At 40.2% G+C, this 21,124-nt stretch overlaps 1 protein-coding gene across 1 annotated transcript in view; it reads right to left on the bottom strand.

The window, feature by feature from the left end:
* Nucleotides 1–3,560: 3,560 nt before the first annotated feature.
* LOC149180615 (GDSL esterase/lipase At4g16230-like) overlaps nucleotides 3,561–21,124 on the bottom strand; it is a 45,393-nt gene continuing 27,829 nt past the window's right edge. Inside the window, exon 6 of the mRNA XM_089413928.1 lies at nucleotides 3,561–3,746. Coding sequence (XP_089270054.1) covers nucleotides 3,561–3,746 — 186 coding nt within the window. The remainder of the gene's footprint in view (nucleotides 3,747–21,124) is intronic.

The raw sequence follows: 21,124 nt of genomic DNA, 5'->3' as shown, positions 1-21,124 counted from the left end.
CCCTCTTTAATCCATTGTATCCTTGATTTCTGCCTGTAGAATATTTATTCTTGTAAGCATCAATTCTCCCATTCTTCCTGCAGAGAGTTAGTTAATTTTTGCCTCTCTTCGGTGAAGCCATTGGTGATGATGATTTGATTGATCTCCTAGAGCTTTAGTTCAATTTCTCTTTTGGCTTTGAATATATCTCCAAATTCATTTTTGTTCCAAACTTTAAAGATGAGCTTTTATATGTTTAAGTTTCTGTTGGAGCATATACATTTTTGAACCCTGAATATTCAACTCCTCTCTCCACCATGTCTCAACGTTATTAGTAAAATCAAGACGTGAGAGCCAGGCATTTTCAAACCTGAAAGGTTTGTTTCTCAGAGTGCCCATAAAGGCGGCTTCCAGCTGTACAGACCAATGATCTAATCCTCCAAAGGGCAGAATGGAGGCTGTCATAGCAGGTCCTGAGAGAAAGAGGTCCTCTAAAATCATGAATCTATCAAGATTGGAAGCAACTTGATGGGCCCCTCCCCTTTTGTTGTTCCAAGTGAAGGTTCCATTTATTGTTTCAGTATCCACCAGCCTCATGTTCCTAATGAAGTTCTGGAAGGCCATGGAGTCTCTGCCTAACTGTCTAGTGCCTCCTTTTTTTTTCCGAAAGAGATCTTATCATATTGAAATCTTCTGCAATGATCCAGGGCAGAGTGGGATGTCTCTCTCTAAGTTCCTCCATGGAAGTGAGAAGCTTGAGCTTATCTGCTAGCTTTTGAGGCCCATAAACACTCGTAATCATGTATATCTCCTTGTCCCCACAGGTTGACAAATCAGGGAAAGGTAGTTCCTGGATGCTTCAGCATCCAAAATTCCAAATTTTTGGGGGTCCCACAAAGTGAGAATCTCCCCCGCCGAATGATCTGCCTTGACCTCTAAATACTCATAATTGAATAACCACTTATTTTGAATATCTCTTAGCTTTTCCATTGAACATTTTGTCTCCTGAATAAAAACCATGTCTGGTTTTTCTTCTTTCATTCTGTTACTAAGATTTCTTTGTTTCCTTCTATTACCTATTCCTCTAATGTTCCAGGTTGTGAACTTCATTAAGAAATATTAGTAAAGGAATAACTGGTAAGATCTTTCATCTTACCTGAGTTGATCAACAGTTTTCCACATTTGCTCAGCAGTTCATTTTACCTCTTTCTTCCTCTTTTCCTACCTGAGTTCTTTGGATATTGGGCTTGAGGATTCTCAATCATCTTGACCCCACTTGGCTCCTGGCTTTCATGGTTTCTTTTGACTCCCACTCCCTTTGCTTGTGACCTCCAGATAAAGAGTTGTTGTACTCTATCATAATCCTCTTTTGGTAGGGAGTCCACTTCTAGCTCTTTACCTTGTTCCAAAAATTTATCTAGATCCAGATTTTCCTTATCCAGAATCTCCTGTAATTCATGGTCCTCTGTTCCTGCTTCACTTGGAGTCATCTCCTAGTCCTACTGATCTCCATCAGGCTTGGTAGATCATCCTTTTGCTGGTTGCCCACTATGATATGCTCCATATCAGCTACCCTATCCTGCTCTTTTATTACATTCTCCGTGTCCTGGACTGTCTCCTTGTTCCCTTCTTCTTCCTCGAGGATCTTGAAACTGTTTTGTCTTATGTGTCTGTGCTCATTTTGCTTCTTGTGTGGATGATTTCCTCCTCTTCCTTTACTCCCAACTTTGGTGAAACCCTCGTGATCTCTCTCAACAGTGGTTTTTTTATTATCTTCCCTATTGATTGTAGGGTAGTCTCTATATAGATGCCCATGTTCATGGCATTTGTGGCATTTGAATGGTATGTGCTCAGAGTCCACTATCTGCACCCATTCTATCATATACATCTAAAATGATCGCTCCTGGCAGGGCTCCAGATAGATCCATTTCCATGCATATTCGGGCAAAGGAGGTATATATTTCTTTCAGAATTGCCTCTGAGATTTTTAGAAAATGCCCCAGCTTGTTGCCTATGGTTTTCAAAGAATTTTGCAACCAATAATCCAAAGGAAGGGAATATAGTCTGATCTAAACTGGTACTAAAGTGAATGTTTCACATTCTGGGACAAAGTTCATCATCCATGGCCGCATGTAGAGTCCTGCCGCAGCGTAGAAATAGGGTCCCCCTTCAAACACTCTGTCTTTGTCTTCTAGGCTTGCGAACACAACTGTGAAAAAACCCTTAGATCCCATATGTAAATGTATTTCCCCCTTTGGCTTCCAATGGCTCCTTATCCAGACATGTAAAGCCCTTTCCATCGGCCATAGCCCCATGAACTTGCATATAATTGCATGCTCCGTCATATGATCTCTATGAGCTTGTATCGCTGGGTCGCTTAATACAACCCAAGGAATAATGCTTGATTTGGGCTTGCAAACTCCCGTAGTCTTTCTGGAAGCCGGTTTTTCACTACTGCCTCCAATCTCCTTTCCTTTTCTCGTTTCCTGTTGATCCCCTTCTTGATCCTGATCTTCGCTTCTTCCAGATGTTCCCTGACTTCTGGTTTCTGAGATCTTGTCCAGTGGTTTTTTGAAATGTTTCTTTCCCGCATTTTGACTTCCTCCTGTGACTGTCTGGCTGTAGAAGGGAGCAACACTCCCCCCTACACTCCCCGCCATGGTACCCTAAATCCAAAGCCCTGTCTTCAACTCCAACCCTCTAATTAACCTCCACCTCTAATCTTTTCCTTCATGATTCCATTTTTTCATTCACAACTTTACTTCATCTTAACCATGTATTTATCAAGTTTTGAGATAAATTAAATCTTTTAGAGTATAAACTTTTATTTCCAGATTTACTACTTTAAAAGATATTTGTATATCAATTTTTTTTTAATCTAAATGTTACATTGTTTATTACTTCAAAAAGGCATTACATTAAATATGGCTTGGTACTCCTGGTTTCTAAAGGAAGACCATGTTCAGATATTTGTATATCATTTTTTTTTATCTAAACATTAGATTGTTTATTACTTCAAAAAGGCATTACATAAAATATGGCCTGGTACTCCTGGTTTCTAAAGGAAGACCATGTTCAGAACCTTGAGATTAGATTATCCTCTTTCAATTATGTCATTTAACCAAACAAAAGGATTACAGTGTTTACGGGATGGACAATAGGCATGCAGGCCTATCTCATCATAGCAATAGCAACTAAAATGCAGAGCATCCATAATTTCAGAGAGACATTGTTGGAGTGAAAAATCACTACCATAGAACTTAGACAAGTAAAGCCACATATAAGAAAAATTGAGTTTAGTGAGGCCATAGATTACTTGAAATAATGCAGGTTTGATATCCTTAATTGGCCAACATAACCACAAACCACGAGAACACAAGCAAAAGAGATTGACTTAGAACCCATGTTGTGCATGTTAGGAGCCACGAACCTCTTTATCACGACCACATAATGAGCAAACCATGCAATGAGATGGTGGAGGAACCTTAACACGCCTAACCTTGCTTGAATTACATTACGGATGATGAACCATGCAAATCGAACCAATGCCAAACACACAGGTGATCAACCATCATAAGACATTAGTCCACTGACCGGTCAAATGAAGGACTGTACCGAATGCGAAGGCGTTCATGAGAGGAAAGCCCTAGAGCAACCTTCATACCGAAATTAAGCAGGAGAGCCTGTGCGATAGGAAACTTAACAACAACAAATGAGCACACTCGATCCCCATAGCAGCCATGAGAATTCGTTGGAAGAAAGGATGCCTGCTAACAAAGACAGAGCCACTGAAATTATCCATGCACGAGAATGCCAATGAATTTCTATGGCTCGTCTAACCAAAGCATGTATGAAGGGAGAGATAAAAACCGACATGACTATTAGAGCTCGCAACAAGGGTGACAGTGCCATTTTGAAATTACAAATGATATCTATGGTGGGAATACACCATCGGATAATGATGAGCTCTGTCATGAATGAAGCATCGGAAGAAGTATCATTTATCTAAGCTGCAGTACATTACCCTTCCAAAGAAAATCGATGGATGGGGCATCCTCAATCTTTGCCGCTTTGGGAAAGCTCTTCTCTTAAAATCCATATGGCGCGGGATTTTTGGAAACAGCATATGGAGCCATATTATAAAAAAATACCTTAGGAACATAAAACTTAAGCTTTGGATGAGAAATGGCCATATCGGCAAAGTTGCTGGCTCTGCTATCTGGCGCAACTTCAAAAAAATTGAAACCACTTTTATTAAAATGTTGGCTTGGAAACTTGGCACTGGGCATCATATAATTATAGGACACGACCACATTCGAGGTCTGTTAGACATTGATCCCCTCCCGGATCGCATCATAGAAATATTCCATCGAAATGGAACCTTCTTCTGGCACCAACTAATCTCTGCTTGGGAAAACGACTGCCCAATCTGGAAAAACGCAGCTGATTTAAATCTTTTGGGCCCTGTTGTGGATGAATGGAAGCACATCTGCATACAAATGAGGCTGGTGGGTCTCTATAGAGAAGCGACATCAGACTCAATTACCTGGAATGGTAAAATGTTGGAAAATAATATTGTGGTTGTTGATGCTTACTATCAACTGTGCTCTCTGCAAACAAATCACCCGGGGAATGGATGGTTCGCTAATTTTTGGAGCCCACTGCTTCCCATCAAAAACACAATCTTTCTCTGGCTTGTTTGGAGGAATAAGAACTTGACCTGGGAAAACCTCCAAAAGAGGAACTGGTCTGGCCCAAGTTACTGTGTTCTTTGTGGGAATGTTGCTGAGGATAATACTCACCTTTTCAGAACATGTAATGAGGTCTCCATCCTATGGAATCATTTGGAGCACAAAATTGGCCACCTGGGGCCGTACATTTGTGACATAGAGCTTTGGTTGAAATGGTGGAGCAACCAAGCTAGCCCGAGAAGACTCATCCCTGCTATTTTCATTTGGGAAATATGGAAATGGTGCAACAACATTATCTTCAACCATCACAGGGACCTCGTGTCGATTGTGCTGACGAGAATTCTTCAAAAGTCTGAATCTGTTTTACAATCCGCTCCAAAACAACAGCCTACTCGCCCATTGGAAATTCTGGAGATGGAGATGGTATATTCGACTGGCTACTTTGATGGGGCTTCACAGGTGTTACAAGGAAAAGTGTCTATGCAGAACTGCTAATCCCACTAACGTGTGGTAGCTACCTTAGAAACAAACAAAGTAAAACTACTTTCGTTTTCCTTTATGAAAGATAGATGAGAGAAGAATAAAGGAGACCAACCTTTGTCTTGCGCTTGGCTCCTAGTTCAATTCCTCTCTCTTCTGATAGTCCTTTGCTACTTGCTCCCTTGTACACCCAGCTTCATAGAGTACCTGTAGAATCGAAGCAGCATAACACTATACAAGAACATGGATCTATTATCATAAACAATCTAGGATCAGATGTAAATTGACCATACAAATGCATAAAACATAAACGACACAAGAGTATGGAGGAAAACTTGAATAGCTTTATTGATAATCAAGAAAGAGCCAAGAGAGTTACAACCAGTTGTTCTGACCCAGCATCATCCTCTCAGCAAGTAAGCCCTTCTTCACCTCATGCAAAGCTTAGATCACCCAACACTATGTTGTTGCCTCAAGAAACCAACAGCAATTCCTTACAAGATGCAAAATTCCAGCCTCTGGATCTCTGGGATGAGGGATCCATATATAGATATCTGTAAGGGAAATGAGTCAGCTTGTGATTTGATTAGTGTTTTCCCTCTGATAGTTCTTGCTTCCACTTGGAGATTGATGATCTCTTACTCATCCTTAGTCGAATTCAGAGAGGCAAGTGTCACAGGAGAAGTTTATGGAAGATTCCATGCCTCTCCACCTCGCAGATTGACACTGCCATTTGTCACTTCTCGCCCATGGCACCCCATAGAAGGGCTTTTTGAAATGAAACACACCCACAGAGTGTACTTAGGTGAGATTCAACGCACTTTGCCTATGGAGCAGGTGAAATGATCTTGTTTTGACCAGTTCTGAGTAGTTTTTCATGGAGAACTTCTAGGAGAAGTTGTAATCAGTTGACGTTGTTCCTTTAGAGGTAAGAACAACACTTTTAGGGACTTAGGAGCCCTTGGTTTATGGAAATTTTATGATTAGGGTTGCAGTGCCCAAAAATGTCTATAACAGTTGCCCCCTAAAGCATGAGGTCGTTAATCTTTTTGATGTCGGGTGAAATGCTTTATCATGAGGATCCGAAGTTCTTTCAAGCTGGGAGGAGACCTGTAATAAGATACAATACAATACATTATCTTCATAATATTTTCATGATCTAGTTGAGGCGGGCATTCCCATGCTCAACTTTATAAATTCATTTTCATGTACATAGGACAGACAATCGTCTGAGTGTAGACTGATGATTCTGGTAGAGCCATCATCCCTTTGATTGGATGATTATCTGTGCAGCAATGATGTACATTCGATGTCTTTATTTCCCTGAATATATATCGCAGCCCGGATGGATGAAACTAGATCCGGGGTCTTCAATCTCATTCGATCTTCACTCGAAGTACAAGTCGATCCATGTGAGAGATGTTCTGGAGTCGAACATAGAAAGGCATCGCCTGATTACGAGCCAATGATGTATGCTGTTAATAGGCGCGAGAGGAATCACCGATAATGATAATGACCCTCAAGGTACTGCAGTACAATTCACGCGGTGTGAATAAAGGACTTGGCGTCGAACACCACGCAAAATCTTTCAGTCGAAGGCCATTGATGTAAACCTGTCGCCGGAAGTGAGAAACTTGCCATTGAGGCATGCAAGCTTCAAAGTACTGAAAGGGGTGTCCCTAGATCGACTTCTTGGATAATGAGCTGATGTCGACAAGAAGCGATCCGTCATAGGAGGGTCTTAATGAATCCCACATCAATGACACGGAACGGAGCAAATGATTTTAATGGAGGTGAAAAAGATCTGGTGATATAAGGTTCAGGGTGGCGGTCATGAAAGAATGGAGCGTAAATGTATTACAGCGGGTGAGACACAGGGGAATTCTCTGAGTGACTTCTCTTGAACATATCGGCGACACTGACGTGATGGATTGGTAGCATTAACCCCAAATGTGGATGGTGTGATGTGACCATGGTGATGTGACCGGTGAATGAAACAACCCAACCCGACTTGGATGCGGAGTGAAAGTGTCATGTTCAAGAGCGACTTGCTACCAACAAAGTTTCTTCAAGTTTTCTTTCCAATTTTTCCCCAGTCATTGTTGACCAGTACCTCTTTATTTTTGTCAAGCTTTAGGAGGATAACATATGCTTGTTCTATAATTTTCCCTTCGGGCAAATCCATCGCTATGTTTTAACGAGCTTAGCGATAGTGAAACTCGTTCTTGTCTGCTATGGACAAGTTTACCGCTATTAGGTCTTAACGAGTTTAACGACAAAGATAACTTGGTCCTTTTCAATTTTAGAGAGTCTGAAAAGAGATGTAAAGGAAACTCCAAATTTTTTTTTTTCGTCATCTAATCCCTTAAGTCCGAAAAAGTATAAAACAATACAGAAGGGATGAATTTTCGATACTTTTAACGAGCCGAACAAAACAAGCGCTTGATCTTTTTGTGTAATAATCCCTCAGGTCCAAAAAGATTAAAATCTAAAGGAGGGATAGCACTTCCGGTCCCTTTAACGAGCTGGAGAGGCCAATGGCTCGGCAATCTTTTCATATTTTACGAGTCAGTTGAAAAGAGCTTAAAGGAGACTCGTTTTTGAGGAACGAGTGATCAAATTGGGTATCAGCTGATTCTAGGTAAGGTTTTGAATTTTCCAATCACGACGTGTTACACAGATGGCTAGCGGGATCACTCTTCGCAGCTGTTCTTCAAAAGGGGTAAACAATCAAATGGATGTGAATGATCGGCCAATAGAGAGTGGAGGTGATGATGGGAACACGACCAAGGCTTTAAAGGCTGAAGTACTACATTCACGATGATTATTTACCGGGAATTGGTTCATTTTTTATTGAGCTTAAACACTGGGGGAAACATTTTCTCATTGCTTATGTTTATTTTTTAACGAGCATGAAGTCCGCGTTAAAACTGCTTGATTAATCCAGTTGTATAATAAGAATGTCTCATATATGAAAACGACAATTTTTCAAATCTTTGCCCCACATCCTTTCTTTATGCAAGTTAGGAAATGACCAATCCTACGGGTTTAAAGGGTTAGAGGACCTACAAATTTAAAAAATAAATGGTCGCTCTTCGCTTGCACGCCAAAAGGTTTGCATGCCCCCAGGTATAAAATAAAGCTTCAAGGTCACCTTTTATTCTACCGACAAAACATTTGTTTTATCAGGAAAGGTCTACCTCTTTCAGGTTACCAAAGATTGTTCTATTCACACTGCAAACAAAACACTTCTTCGGCGATGTCTACCGAAATAGACAAAGGCGAGCCAATCCACTCACATAACTTTGACGAGGGAATCTTATTCCAGTCTAACCCCCTTTTCCAATCACGGACGGGAGTACAGACTAGTCATATATCTCTCGCGGAAACCTACCCTATACCCAAAGTTTTCCTGCCGAAGCAGACCAGGGTGCATGCCCCCTGGGTTTCAGTCATGTCCCCCGAATCACTCACGCTCATCAGGTGGATGGGCTGGAGATTGATGAGACATTCCTTGTGTGAAAAGACCATTCAGGGATGGTATATGACTATTTGCTATATGTGATCTGGGAAATGAAAGCTGGTCTACGAGCTTGACCACTCTTCCTTCGTGCGGAAAACACATTACTCTAAAGAGTGATGAGACAGCGGCTCCCATGCAATAAATATAGTCTCGTCCAAGGAGTAGATTATAATACAGGGGTACTTGGACTACCATTACATTCATATGAACGGTTTTCCCTCTCAATGTTATGGGCACATTGGGAAGGATCCCTAACGGTCGACTGGTTCCTTTGTCAAAGCCTATTAGATTTCTCATCTCAGGCAAAAGCGATGGCGAACCAAGCGCTTTCCAAGCAGTCGAGGAAATGATACTCACATAAGCTCCTTCATATATGATGGTACCGGCCATAACCATTCTATATATTTGAGCAATGATTCGGAATGGTACACTAGCCGGTAAACGGGGTCTGCCTAGTTGATTCCAGTCAAAGGAAACAACTAGGTTGCTTGGAGGTGGGACCGAATAGACGGCCGGGTACGACTCTGACGAACTTCCTTCCTGCGGTAAAGGAATGGGTAAATTGCCCCCTTGTTCATTGGAGTCTGTGCTTACGAAAAGAATTTGGACGGTGTCATCTTTGTTCTCTTCGGTGACTGTATCATCTGAAGATGGAACCTCTGAAGGCAAGACCGGGTCAACTGCCGCCTCGACCTTTTGACTTTCGTCTGGTATGGGTTCAGATGGTTTGTATTCAATGATAGATGCTTCGGCCGACCACCCGGGCGAGTCAGCCGGATTTTCAACTAGTGACGGACTCGGCAAGAGTTTTTTATATCCAGGAAGAAGTCGTAACGGTGAAACCGGACGATCGTCCAAAACCCTTTTAGCCCCGTCTAAGAAGAGACAACGGTGGACGACATGATCACCTTCACACAGTTTACAAGGAAATCTATATTTTCCTTTTTGTCCTGGGCTTCACTTTCACTAGTCGACGGTGTGTTTTCAACATGATCATCAGAGGTTGACGACACCGGGTTGTGCAAATGAGGAGACCAGTCCCTTAAGATCTGAGGGATGCAGGGACAATCTCTATGATAGTGGTCTCCTTTGCAAATGACACATGGCGATTTAGGCCTGGTCGGTGCAGTGTGTGGATTTTCGCTAGATGACGCTTGGTTGCCCCCTTTCGCTTTTGGCTCCTTCTTCTTCTTCTCTTTCTTCTTCTTTTCCTTCTTCTTCTTAGGTACTTGATTTTTGGCTTTATCAGCCCCATCAAGCGAAGAGGAAAGAGGAGAGGAAGAATTGGAGGAAGTAGAAGGTTGGTGGGTAACTCTGGAATCGTCTAGTTGCTGACTCGATTGTTCAGGAATTGCGGTGTTCTGAACGACAGAGGTTGAGAAGAGACATACGGACAAGCCGATTGTCAATCCTGGAAGTGACAATGTGGCCATATGGGGTGCACCAACATCTCCCCAAGAGGAGAAGGGACTAGGATTTCCTCCAAGAGGAATTCCTTGGTTGGTGGACTCCATTCTCTCAACCTAAGATCAACGTAGGAAAGGTGATGAATATTCCGTTTAAAATAAATTTTAGACGCTTTGGCACAACTTTTTTTTTCAATTTTAAAGAGTCGAGAGAAACCAAAAGATGACTCTAGTCGCCTTCGATTTTTAATGAGCCTGAACTGACAAGTGCTCATATGGACCTTTTCCGTTAAGGAGTCTGAAAAGGAACGAAAGGGATTGCTCTGGAAATCTAGGTAGAGGGATTACCAAACCAATCGCAAAACTGCAGAATACTTTTTACGGTACGGCAGTCAATCTTCCTGAATGCTGTGTTCAGTGCATTGTGATCGATAGGGCGACAGACACGGCTTCCTATGGATAAAGGATTAAGCCTATTGTGGTCTCCCAAAATATACTCGATGGTACGTGGGAGCACAAGTCCGTACTGGCACTTATCGTCTCAAAGTGGAGGAATCACCCAACCAACAGTGAGAACCACAGTTACCAGACTTTACGATGCTGGAATACGTCTCTAGCCTAGACTTTTAGATGTTGTGCGTTAGGTTTCAAAGCGTTGTTAGATTCATTAAATTTATTTTATAGTTGATATTGCTTAAGAAATTTGCCTTTCAGGTTCACCGCGTGATGTAGATGTACAATTCCTAAAATGCAATCTAAAATGATAAACAGTCTTTTATCTTCTTTGTGCAATGAAAATCCTAGCTACTAAGGAAAGAAAGACAAAATTCTTTCAACAGAGAGCAAAGAGAACACATTATATGCATTGTCCTAAATCAAACCAATCAAACAGTCTAAATGCAAATGCACATGCATGTATTTGTTTTCAGCCTTCTTAATATGTGAATGATAATAAGAAAGCTAATGCGCAAATCTAAATTACTTTCAAGCGACAATTACTAACAAGTTTCTTTTCAAATTCAAAATGAAGACTTGCTTTCGACACTAGAAATACTACTAATTCAGATCAAATACAATAGTAACAGAGTAATCGACTATCAAGAGCAATCAGACTCTCTTCTATGACTGAGAACGACACTTGCGACACTTTCAAATCAAGAAACGACAGTACAATTACGTTACTCTTTTGCAAAGGAGAACTGAAAATGACTTAACAAATACGCAAAAACATTTACAGTTCTTTGCACAATGGAGGCGGAATATCAACAAGGAAAGGGGTTTCAAACAGAGGTATACTGACTACAAGCAGCAAAATTCATGAATAGAACTAAAAAGAATGAACACAGAAACCAAAATTGAGGAACAATGTCTATTCTGATCAGCGCACCTGTAACACAATGAATTTGAAATGCAGCACACCTACTACACTCGGGAAGTGCGCTGAAGTTCAGATTCACAGAACAGAGAGTGCGCTGGGCCAGGGACGAGACTTTGCTTGGGTTCCGGGTCACAGTTTGCAGTTCAGTTCAGGGGTTTTGGCCGAGAAAGTGTTAATCAGTAAATCAACAATAGGGGTAGACCTAAGGAGATTACTAGAGCCACCACAAGGGCAATTAGAGAGTTTGTAAATCAGTTGTTTAATTCATAAACAAAACCCGGAGATTGACTGAAGCAGAATTTATCTACTTTGCATTTGCATAGCAAATGCAGTTCGAAAGCTACCTGGCTCAACTTCGGGCTCCATCTGTAAGTTTATAAAGTAAACAACAAGGTAGATAAACAAACAACCTAGTCGCTCCCCAGCGGAGTCGCCATTTTGTTATAGGGAAAAGTGTCTATGCAGAACTGCTAATCCCACTAAGGTGTCGTAGCTACCTTAGAAACAAACAAAGTAAAACTACTTTTGTTTTCCTTTATGAAAGATAGATGAGAGAAGAATAAAGGAGACCAACCTCTGTCTTGCGCTTGGCTCCTAGTTCGATTCCTCCCTCTTCTGATAGTCCTTTGCTACTTGCTCCCTTGTACTCCCAGCTTCACAGAGTACCTGTAGAATCAAAGCAGCATAACACTATACAAGAACATGGATCTATTATCATAAACAATCTAGGATCAGATGTAAATTGACCATACAAATGCATAAAACATAAACGACACAAGAGTATGGAGGAAAACTTGAATAGCTTTATTGATAATCAAGAAAGAGCCAAGAGGTTACAACCAGTTGTTCTGACCCAGCATCATCCTCTCAGCAAGTAAGCCCTTCTTCACCTCATGCAAAGCTTAGATCACCCAACACTATGTTGTTGCCTCAAGAAACCAACATCAATTCCTTACAAGATGCAAAATTCCAGCCTCTGGATCTTTAGGATGAGGGATCCATATATAGATATCTGTAAGGGAGATGAGTTAGCTTGTGATATGATTAGTGTCTTCCCTCTGATAGTTCTTGCTTCCACTTGGAGATTGATGATCTCTTACTCATCCTTGGTCGAATTCAGAGAGGCAAGTGTCACAGGAGAAGTTTCTGGAAGATTCCATGCCTCTCCACCTCGCGGATTGACACTGCCATTTGTCACTTCTCGCCCATCGCACCCCATAGAAGGGCTTTTTGAAACGCAACGCACCCACAGAGTGTACTTAGGTGAGATGCAACGCACTTTGCCTATGGAGCAGGTGAAATGATCCTGTTTTGACCAGTTCTGAGTAGTTTTTAATGGAGAACTTCTGGGAGAAGCTGTAATCAGTTGACCTTGTTCCTTTAGGGGTAAGAACAACACTTTTAGGGACTTAGGAGCCCTTGGTTTATGGACATTTTATGCTTGGGGTTGCAGTGCCCAAAAATGTCTATAACAACAGGACCACAAATGTGGATGCGGATTCATCATTCATATACACTCTGAGTTATCATACCATGTTCACTGGGGAGCCGGCTTTGGAACCAACACAAAAGCGGAAGTGATGGCTCTGTGGGGACTTCTATGATTCACTTAATTTCTAGACATACAAAACATTCATATTTTAGGTGACTCCAAGACTGTGATTGATTATGTTGGATCATATGATAATATTCAAAAATCCTCCCTACAAGGTTGGTTACAGCAAATCAAGAAAATTTGGAATTCCCTCAATCACCCCACAATACAACACATAAGCAGGAACTTTAATTCTGAGGCAGACAGATTATCAAAACTTGGTTTGAATGCGGAACTTGATGGATTTCATGTGATCATCAAAATGCAGGAGATATGGCACGAAGCTAGGGTATTTCCAATTCCTGGATAATACTTGGGTTAATCCTTTGCTGCTCCCAAAATTTCTTTTTTTGTTTGCAAGATAGAAAGATGAACAATTTTCATATAATTTCTTTTTGGGGAAATCTGCGGGAAAACTTAAACTCAGTGGGTTGTTTCTGCTAATATTTTCCTACGTTGTATTAGCAATGATTTTGTTTGACGAAAGAAAACTCTATATTGTATGATGATAGAAAAATCTATTTGCAGTTTCTATATCTATAAACTTGAAAAAAATTTCCTCATTAATGAATATATCACTGCTTAAAATTTCCTCATTAATGAATATATCACTGCGTTTTTCATCTGGAAAAAAAATGATGAGCTCTATCACACACGTGAGAAGACCTTCCTTGGAATGATTCTCAGCCATTATGAGACTGCGCGCCCAAGAGTACTCGCACCTACACATTGCAAATGCTCGCTTCACCCGGGAATTTAACGATGTGTACCATTTGTTTCGCAATGTTGCATTGGCATTGGTACTTGATAAGTAGAGACTCATATTGGAAATTGTATTGACCTGGAAATAAAACCTTATATTCGAAAATTGTATTAAATGTTCGATCAATCATCTCTGTGCAGGTCGAAGGGCATACCCCTCCAAAATTTAAAGATTAACTTCATAGTAGTGAATGTGAGGAGCCACGATAATTTTATGTGTAATTTTTATATGTTAAAATTAAAATATATATTTAAAAAATAATCATTAATGGTAAATAAAATTAAGTAAGATATTTTAGTATCTAAAAAAATCTAATATTAAATTAGATATGGTAAAAACAATAATTAAAAAATCTATATATATATATATTTCTGAATATATTGTTTTTAATAATAATTTTTAATCTAAAGTTTATAAGTAAAAATTAAAATTTTGTTAATAATAAAAAAAATATTTCAATATCAAATAAGTAAAATAATTCAATACTAATTATATATTTATCAAACCAAAATAAAAAAATGTTTTATGGGTAAATAATTGAATAGTGAATCACTAAGTATAAAGAGATATGTAATTCATTTTATATTTAATATGAAATTGATACATGATATGTTAAGAATTAGTGTAAATGCATCTTAACTTCGAATTTATCATTCACTACTATAAATCTAAATTTCACAAATAATTTACATCTTTAAAAATTTGATCATATATATATATATCCTCCTTATCTTAAATTAATCTATATTTCCATAACTCATTAGATTTCCTCTCCTAAACCTCGAAGAACTTTGTCTCATGGCCTCTTACTCTACCGCATGGATTCATACATTTGAAAAAATCAAGTAAAATAATGTTCTTAACTCAAATAATATAATGATTTGGACATCAATGATTGGGCTTCCATTTTATCTCTATGACACAAAATTATGCCTCTCCCTTTGTTTTGTTTTGTTTTGTTTTGCTTTTCCATTGCATTGCATAGTTCAAAATGCAAATAAATTTCAAGATGGAGGATCAATTTTGTACAGCATGTGAGGACTAAAAACTACATTGGACCTTAATTATGGGATCTCATATCCACAAGGGCAAATAGGATGATACAAGGGTAGGTGTGCATAAGAAATTGATTCACGATGGATAAAGAGAGTGAAGTGTGGACAAAGACAAAGAGGACAATTGAAAAAAAATAAAACAAGTTGAGAATATGATGACAGAATGCATATTTAATTTGCTGGACTAAAAATTCATGTAGGCTTATAGTGGAGGTGTAATTACACTACATAAGGTGTGGTAACCAAAACCACCACCACTAGCATGTGTAAACACCCCCTCCCACATTTACCCAATTTCAATGGTCTACCAAGGTAAACATGAGAAGAAAAGTTACTATGACATGACCTAAACTTCCAACTCCAGTTAAGGTAGTGGGGCCTACAACTGACCACAAACTAGCAACTCACAACATCTCTCAGGGCTACAGGGCACTCAAGGGCCAAATAACTTTTGGCTTGTGTTGTATTCTTTCCACGACTAGCCCACGTAGTTAACTAGGGGGTTAGAGGGGGGGTAAAGCCCCCCTTTCATTGTGTCGATTGTGCAGTGGGGGCATCACAGCGGTTTGAGGGGCCCAGTTAGCCCCCCTCTACGGTGTCTGGGGCAGCGCCCCGGGGAATTTTTTTTTGGACTCTATATTAGGTTGGGCAGACCTACCTATGGTTTTGTGCATGGTTTTCACACATGGTTTTGGATGGGATGGTTTTCAATCCATGGTATTGGATGCTTCGGCATGTATAAATATATATTGTAACATTGAAAGGAAAATAATGAAAAATCAAGCTAGTAGTCCCGGTTTTGGGATCTAGGGGAAAACCTCTGTGTATATGTGTTTTATGTGTTATGCTCTCACATTGTTTATTTTCTGTGTTTTAGAATTCGTATGCAGGTAATTTCTGTACGGGGTTAAAACCTACATTTGGTATCAGAGCTATTTTAGCTTCAAGGGGACGCCTTTGTTGCCGAGGGGTTTCACTCGAGCCTGTGGTAGACCCTGTTCAGTGGGAGATCTGCGGGATCGATTCTAGTGGTGAAAGAAGATGGCGAGCAGTGGAAAGGTAGAGATTAAGAAATTTAATGGTTAGATTTTTGAGTTATGGAAACTCAAGATGGAGGATCTGTTGGTGGATAAAGATCAGTGGATTGCGTTAGATCCAGGTACTAAACCAATAGGAATGTCCGATGAAGAATGGAAGAAGTTGGATTAGAAGGCAAAGAGCACAATAGGATTGTGTGTCTCAGATTCAGTATCGCTGAATGTATTAGGGGAAGCTATGGCGAAGGCTTTGTGGGACAAGTTAGGGACTTTGTACCAATCTAAGTCTCTAGTGAATAAACTATTCCTACAGAAAAATCTGTATAACCTGAGGATGAAAGATGGAGACTCGGTGACAGAGCATCTAAATGCATTTAATACTATGGTAAATTAGTTATTGTCTGTTGATATTAAAATTTTAGATGAAGATAAGTGCATTAGTTTTTGTGTTCTCTACCATATTCGTGGGACAATTTGGTTATTACAATAGGTAGCAATGCAACTGCCTTGCAGTTTGATGAAATAGTCTCATCTTTGTTGATGGAGGAGATGAGATGGAAAAATATGGAGAGCCAGAATGGTGATGCATTCTCTATACGAGGATGGTCCCAGAACAGAAACAAAAATAAGCCATCGAGTGGGAGATCTAAATCTAGAGGGAGATATAAATCTCTAAGAAAAATTGTAAAGGTGGTGTGCTGGAAATGCGGAAAGGAAGGGCACTACAAAAGGGACTGTAAATCTAAATCTCCTGACAAAGGAAAGGGGTTTGATGATGCTCCTTCTGTAGAGGCGAAAACCACCTCAGATGAAGGTGGGGATGTGTACTTGGCTTCTTCAAGTACACATGTAGATCATGAGGCATGGTTGATTGACTCAGGTGCATCCTTTCACTTGACTCCCCATAGAGAGTGGTTTTGCAAGTATGAGAAATACGATGGTGGTGATGTCTTCTTAGGGGATGATAGGAAGGCTAGAATCATTGGTCGCGGAAAATTAAAGTTGAAATTGCAAGGTGGAAGGGTTAGAACGCTTCCGGGTGTTCTGCATATTCCTGCATTGGCAAGAAATCTGATTTCCATAAGCAAGTTGGATGATGCAGGTGTAAAAACTGTGTTCGAGAAGGATACCTGCAAGATGGTTCGGGGAACATTGGTATTGATGTGGGGAGTTCGGATCAGAACTCTGTACAAGCTAAAAGGTAGCATTGTTTTTGATGGGTGCAACAATTCTGTGGTTCCTGAAAGTGGAGCAGAAAATCTAGTGGTCTCTGGAGAAAATACCATGCTATGGCATCAAAGGCTTGGACATATTGGAGAGAAGGGCCTTCAAATACTTCATGGTAAAGGTATGGTAGAAGGTACGACTAATAGCTCTCTGAATTTTGATTTCTGTGAAAATTGTGTATATGGGAAACAGAATTGGGTGAGTTTCCCCTCTGGTGGTAAGAGGGCGAAATAGATATTAGAGCTTGTGCACAGTGATGTGTTTGGACCTGTGAAGGTTCCATCACTGGGTAAGTCCGTGTATTATGTATCATTTATAGATGACTTCTCAAGGAATACATGGATACATTTCCTCAAGAAGAAATCTAAATTCTTTGACAAGTTTAAAAAATTTAAGGCTCTAGTGGAAAACCAGATAGAGAAGAAGATAAATGTGCTAAGGACAGATAACAATGGAGAGTTTTGCAGTAAGGAATTTGAAGAATTTTGTAAGAAGTGTGGTATACCACGGCAAAAGACTACTCCATATACACCTGAGCAAAATGGAGTTGCATAAAGAATGAACAAGACATTGATGGAAAGGGCAAGAAGCATGGTCAGCGGTGTTGGGCTAGGACAGGAATTATGGGCAGAGGCGGTGGAGACTGCATGTTACCTGGTCAATAGGTCACCTTCATCAACGTTGGAGGATAAGACTCCACAAGAGGTATGGACTGGTAAGAAACCCTCTCTTTCACATTTGAAGGTATTTGGATGTGATGCATATGTACATGTTCCAAAGGAGAAAAGAACAAAATTGGATAGTAAATCTGAAAAGTGCATCTTTATTGGGTATAAGGATGGTTTAAAGGGTTATAAGCTTTGGAACCCAGTAACAAGGAAGGTTGTGTACAACCGAGATGTGGTGTTTAGAGAGGTTAAAGATGTTATTAAACATGAAGTCTAGCCAAAAGAACCTGAGAAGATAGAGTTTGAGCTAAATGAGGAAGAATCAGACTCTACAGAAGAAGAGGAATCAAAAGATGAAGAGCCACAAAATCTAAGTGTGAAAAGATCAGTTCGAGAAATAAGGTAGGCAAAAAGGTATAGTCCATCTTCTTTCTGTTCAAATTTTGCTCTATCTATTACTGATGATGATCCCAAAACTGTGAAGGAAGCAATAGATTTAGAGGATGACAAACTCTAGAAAGAGGCCATGGTTGATGAAATGGAATCTTTGCACAAAAATGAGGCATGGGATCTGGTGGAGTTGCCAATTGGAAGGAAACCCATTGACAGCAAATGTGTGTTAAAAAAGAAGACAAATGCATAAGGAAAGGTGGAGAAATACAAAGCTCAGTTGGCAGCAAAAGGTTATTCCCAAGTGTCAAGAATTTATTTTGGTGATATTTTTTCTCCTATTGCCAAGGTAGCTTCTATTAGATTACTTTTATTTGTTGTTGCTTCTTTTGATTTTGAGGTATAACAGATGGATGTGAAGACAACATTTCTTCACGAGGATCTAGAAGAGGAGATCTACATGAAGCAACCTGAAGGCTTTGTAGTGAAGGCCAAGAAATAACTGGTATGCAAGTTAAAGAAGTCTCTATATGGGTTAAAACAATCAACAAGAATGTGGTATCAGAAATTTGATACATTTATGCAGGGACTTGGCTTCACCAGAAGCAAAGCAGATCACTGTATGTATTTTAAATTAATTGGTGACTGTGTTATTTATCTGGTCTTGTATGTAGATGATATGTTGCTAGTTGGAAATGACAAAGAAATTATTCAGGCTTTGAAGACCCAATTGTCCTCCAAATTCGACATGAAATATCTTGGTGCTGCAAACTATATTTTGGGCATGAAAATTAAAAGAGATCAGGCAAAGAGGAAACTCTGGTTAAACCAGAGGAAGTATGTCGAGACAATATTGTAGAGGTTTAATATGCAGGATAGTAAGTCGGTGAAGGTTCCTATTCTTGTAGGTGTAAAGTTATCTGCTGAATAGTGTCACAAGACACAAGAAGAGGAAGAGGACATGTCTCGTGTTCCATATGCAAGTGTAGTCAGTATCTTGATTCATGTGATGGTTTGTACGAGACCAAACATTGCACATGCAGTGGGAGTATTCAGTGAAGCGAGTTTTCAGGTATTTGTGTGGAACTAGTGATTATGGCTTGTGCTACCAAGGAAGATCAGGATTGGACAAAGTGTTGGATATTCGTGGCTTTGTTGATGCAAACTGGGCTGGAGATATGGATCAGAGAATATCTACAAGTGGGTATGTGTTTAACCTATTTGGAGGTGCAGTCAGTTGGACGCGTAAGAAACAATCTGTAGTGGCACTATCAACTACAGAGGCAAAATACATGGCAGCCACTCATGCAAGCAAGAAAGTAGTTTGGTTGCAGAGATTGTGTTCAAGTATGGGGTTAGTACAGGGAGCTATAAGGATAGACTGTGACAGCCAAAGTGCAATTTTCTTGGCAAAGAACCTTGCTTATCATTCAAAGACAAAGCACATTGATGTTTAGTATCACTTTGTGAGGGATATGATAGAAGACAAAAAGGTGTTGCTGGTAAAGGTGGACACTTTGAAGAATACTGCAGATGCATTGACAAAATCTATGAGCTCTGAGAAGTTCTCTTGGTGTAGAGAAACAATGGACATTGCAGGGCTAGATAAATGACTAAGCTCTCCCGTGGCCCCCTGTGGAAAGAAAACAACAAGTGGGAGAATGTTGGGTTGTGTTAAATTCTTTCCCCGACTAGCCCATGTAGTTAACTAGGGGGTTAGAGGGGGGGCGGAGCCCCCTTTCGTTGTGCCAATTGCACAACGGGGGGTCACAAGGGGTTTGAGGGGGGCAGGTAGCCCCCTCTACAGGGTCTGGGGTGGCGCCCCAGGGAAATTTTTTTTGGACCCTATATTAGGTTGGGCATACTTACCTATGGTTTTTTGCATGGTTTTCGCACATGGTTTTGGATGCGATGGTTTTCGGTCCATGGTTTTGGACGTGATGGTTTTTGGTCTATGGTACTGGATGCTTCAGCATGTATACATATGTATTGTAACATTGAAAGGAAAATAATGAAAAATCAAGCTGGTAGTCCCGATTTTGGGATCCAAGGGAAATTCTATGTGTCTATGTGTTTTATGTGTTATGCTCTCACATTGTTTATTTTCTATGTTTTAGAATTTGTATGGAGGTAATTTCTGTACGGGGTTAAAACCTACAGGAATCACCCCAGATGACCAAACCTTGAGCTGGGGCTCCTTTTCACTGACCTAGGCTCCCAGAATGCATGCATGAAAAGGCCTAGGTGTGGATGAAGGCCCCCAACCACATGCACAACACTGCTTCCATGCAATTGTGACCTAAGTTTCCCAGTTTAGAGGGTGTGGTCCCAAGAACTTAGCAAAAATTTCAAGTCAGCCTCCATACCACTGCCCAGAACTTTCTAATACTTTCTAGAATCATAATCGACATGAAAAAAAAGCTAAACATTCAAACTTGAGTCAAAAACTTGACCTAGACTACTTAGAACACGCTACACATTTCGTCAAACACATGACAAACATGTAAGCTACAAGTCATGAATGCATATCTGATCATATTGGTGAGCCCCAGTATTGCAGCAATAATGCTGCAACTCCTGGAACTCCCTTATTTAATTTTATCAATCTGGTAGTTCGTAACAAACTTGGAAGCGACGGTGCTGTATGCACAAGTACTAGCTCTTGCCGCAGCTATCACTTGGTCAGCTGGCACAAGTCTGCTAGGAGCTTAAGCCAACTTCTATGAGCTCTTGGAAGAAGCTTTTTAACTGATGGATGAAAGCTAACTCAAAGGAGGCTAATCTACTTGCAGAAAGGAACTGAAAGCGGAAAGGAAACGCAAACCCTAGCAAACCCTAATTTTACTCACTAACCTTACTGGTGCAAGAAGAATGATGAAAGCTACAGAAAGAGATGCCATTGACTTCTAGAAAGGTAAAATGCATGTGTCTAA

Source organism: Pinus tabuliformis, chromosome 3_2, assembly GCF_031772625.1.
Source record: "Pinus tabuliformis cultivar Carrire ecotype Pingquan chromosome 3_2, CPIR1, whole genome shotgun sequence".
Lineage (NCBI taxonomy): Eukaryota > Viridiplantae > Streptophyta > Pinopsida > Pinales > Pinaceae > Pinus > Pinus tabuliformis.
The sequence above is the reverse complement of the archived record's forward strand: the minus strand, read 5'-3'. Positions and strand labels throughout refer to the sequence as shown.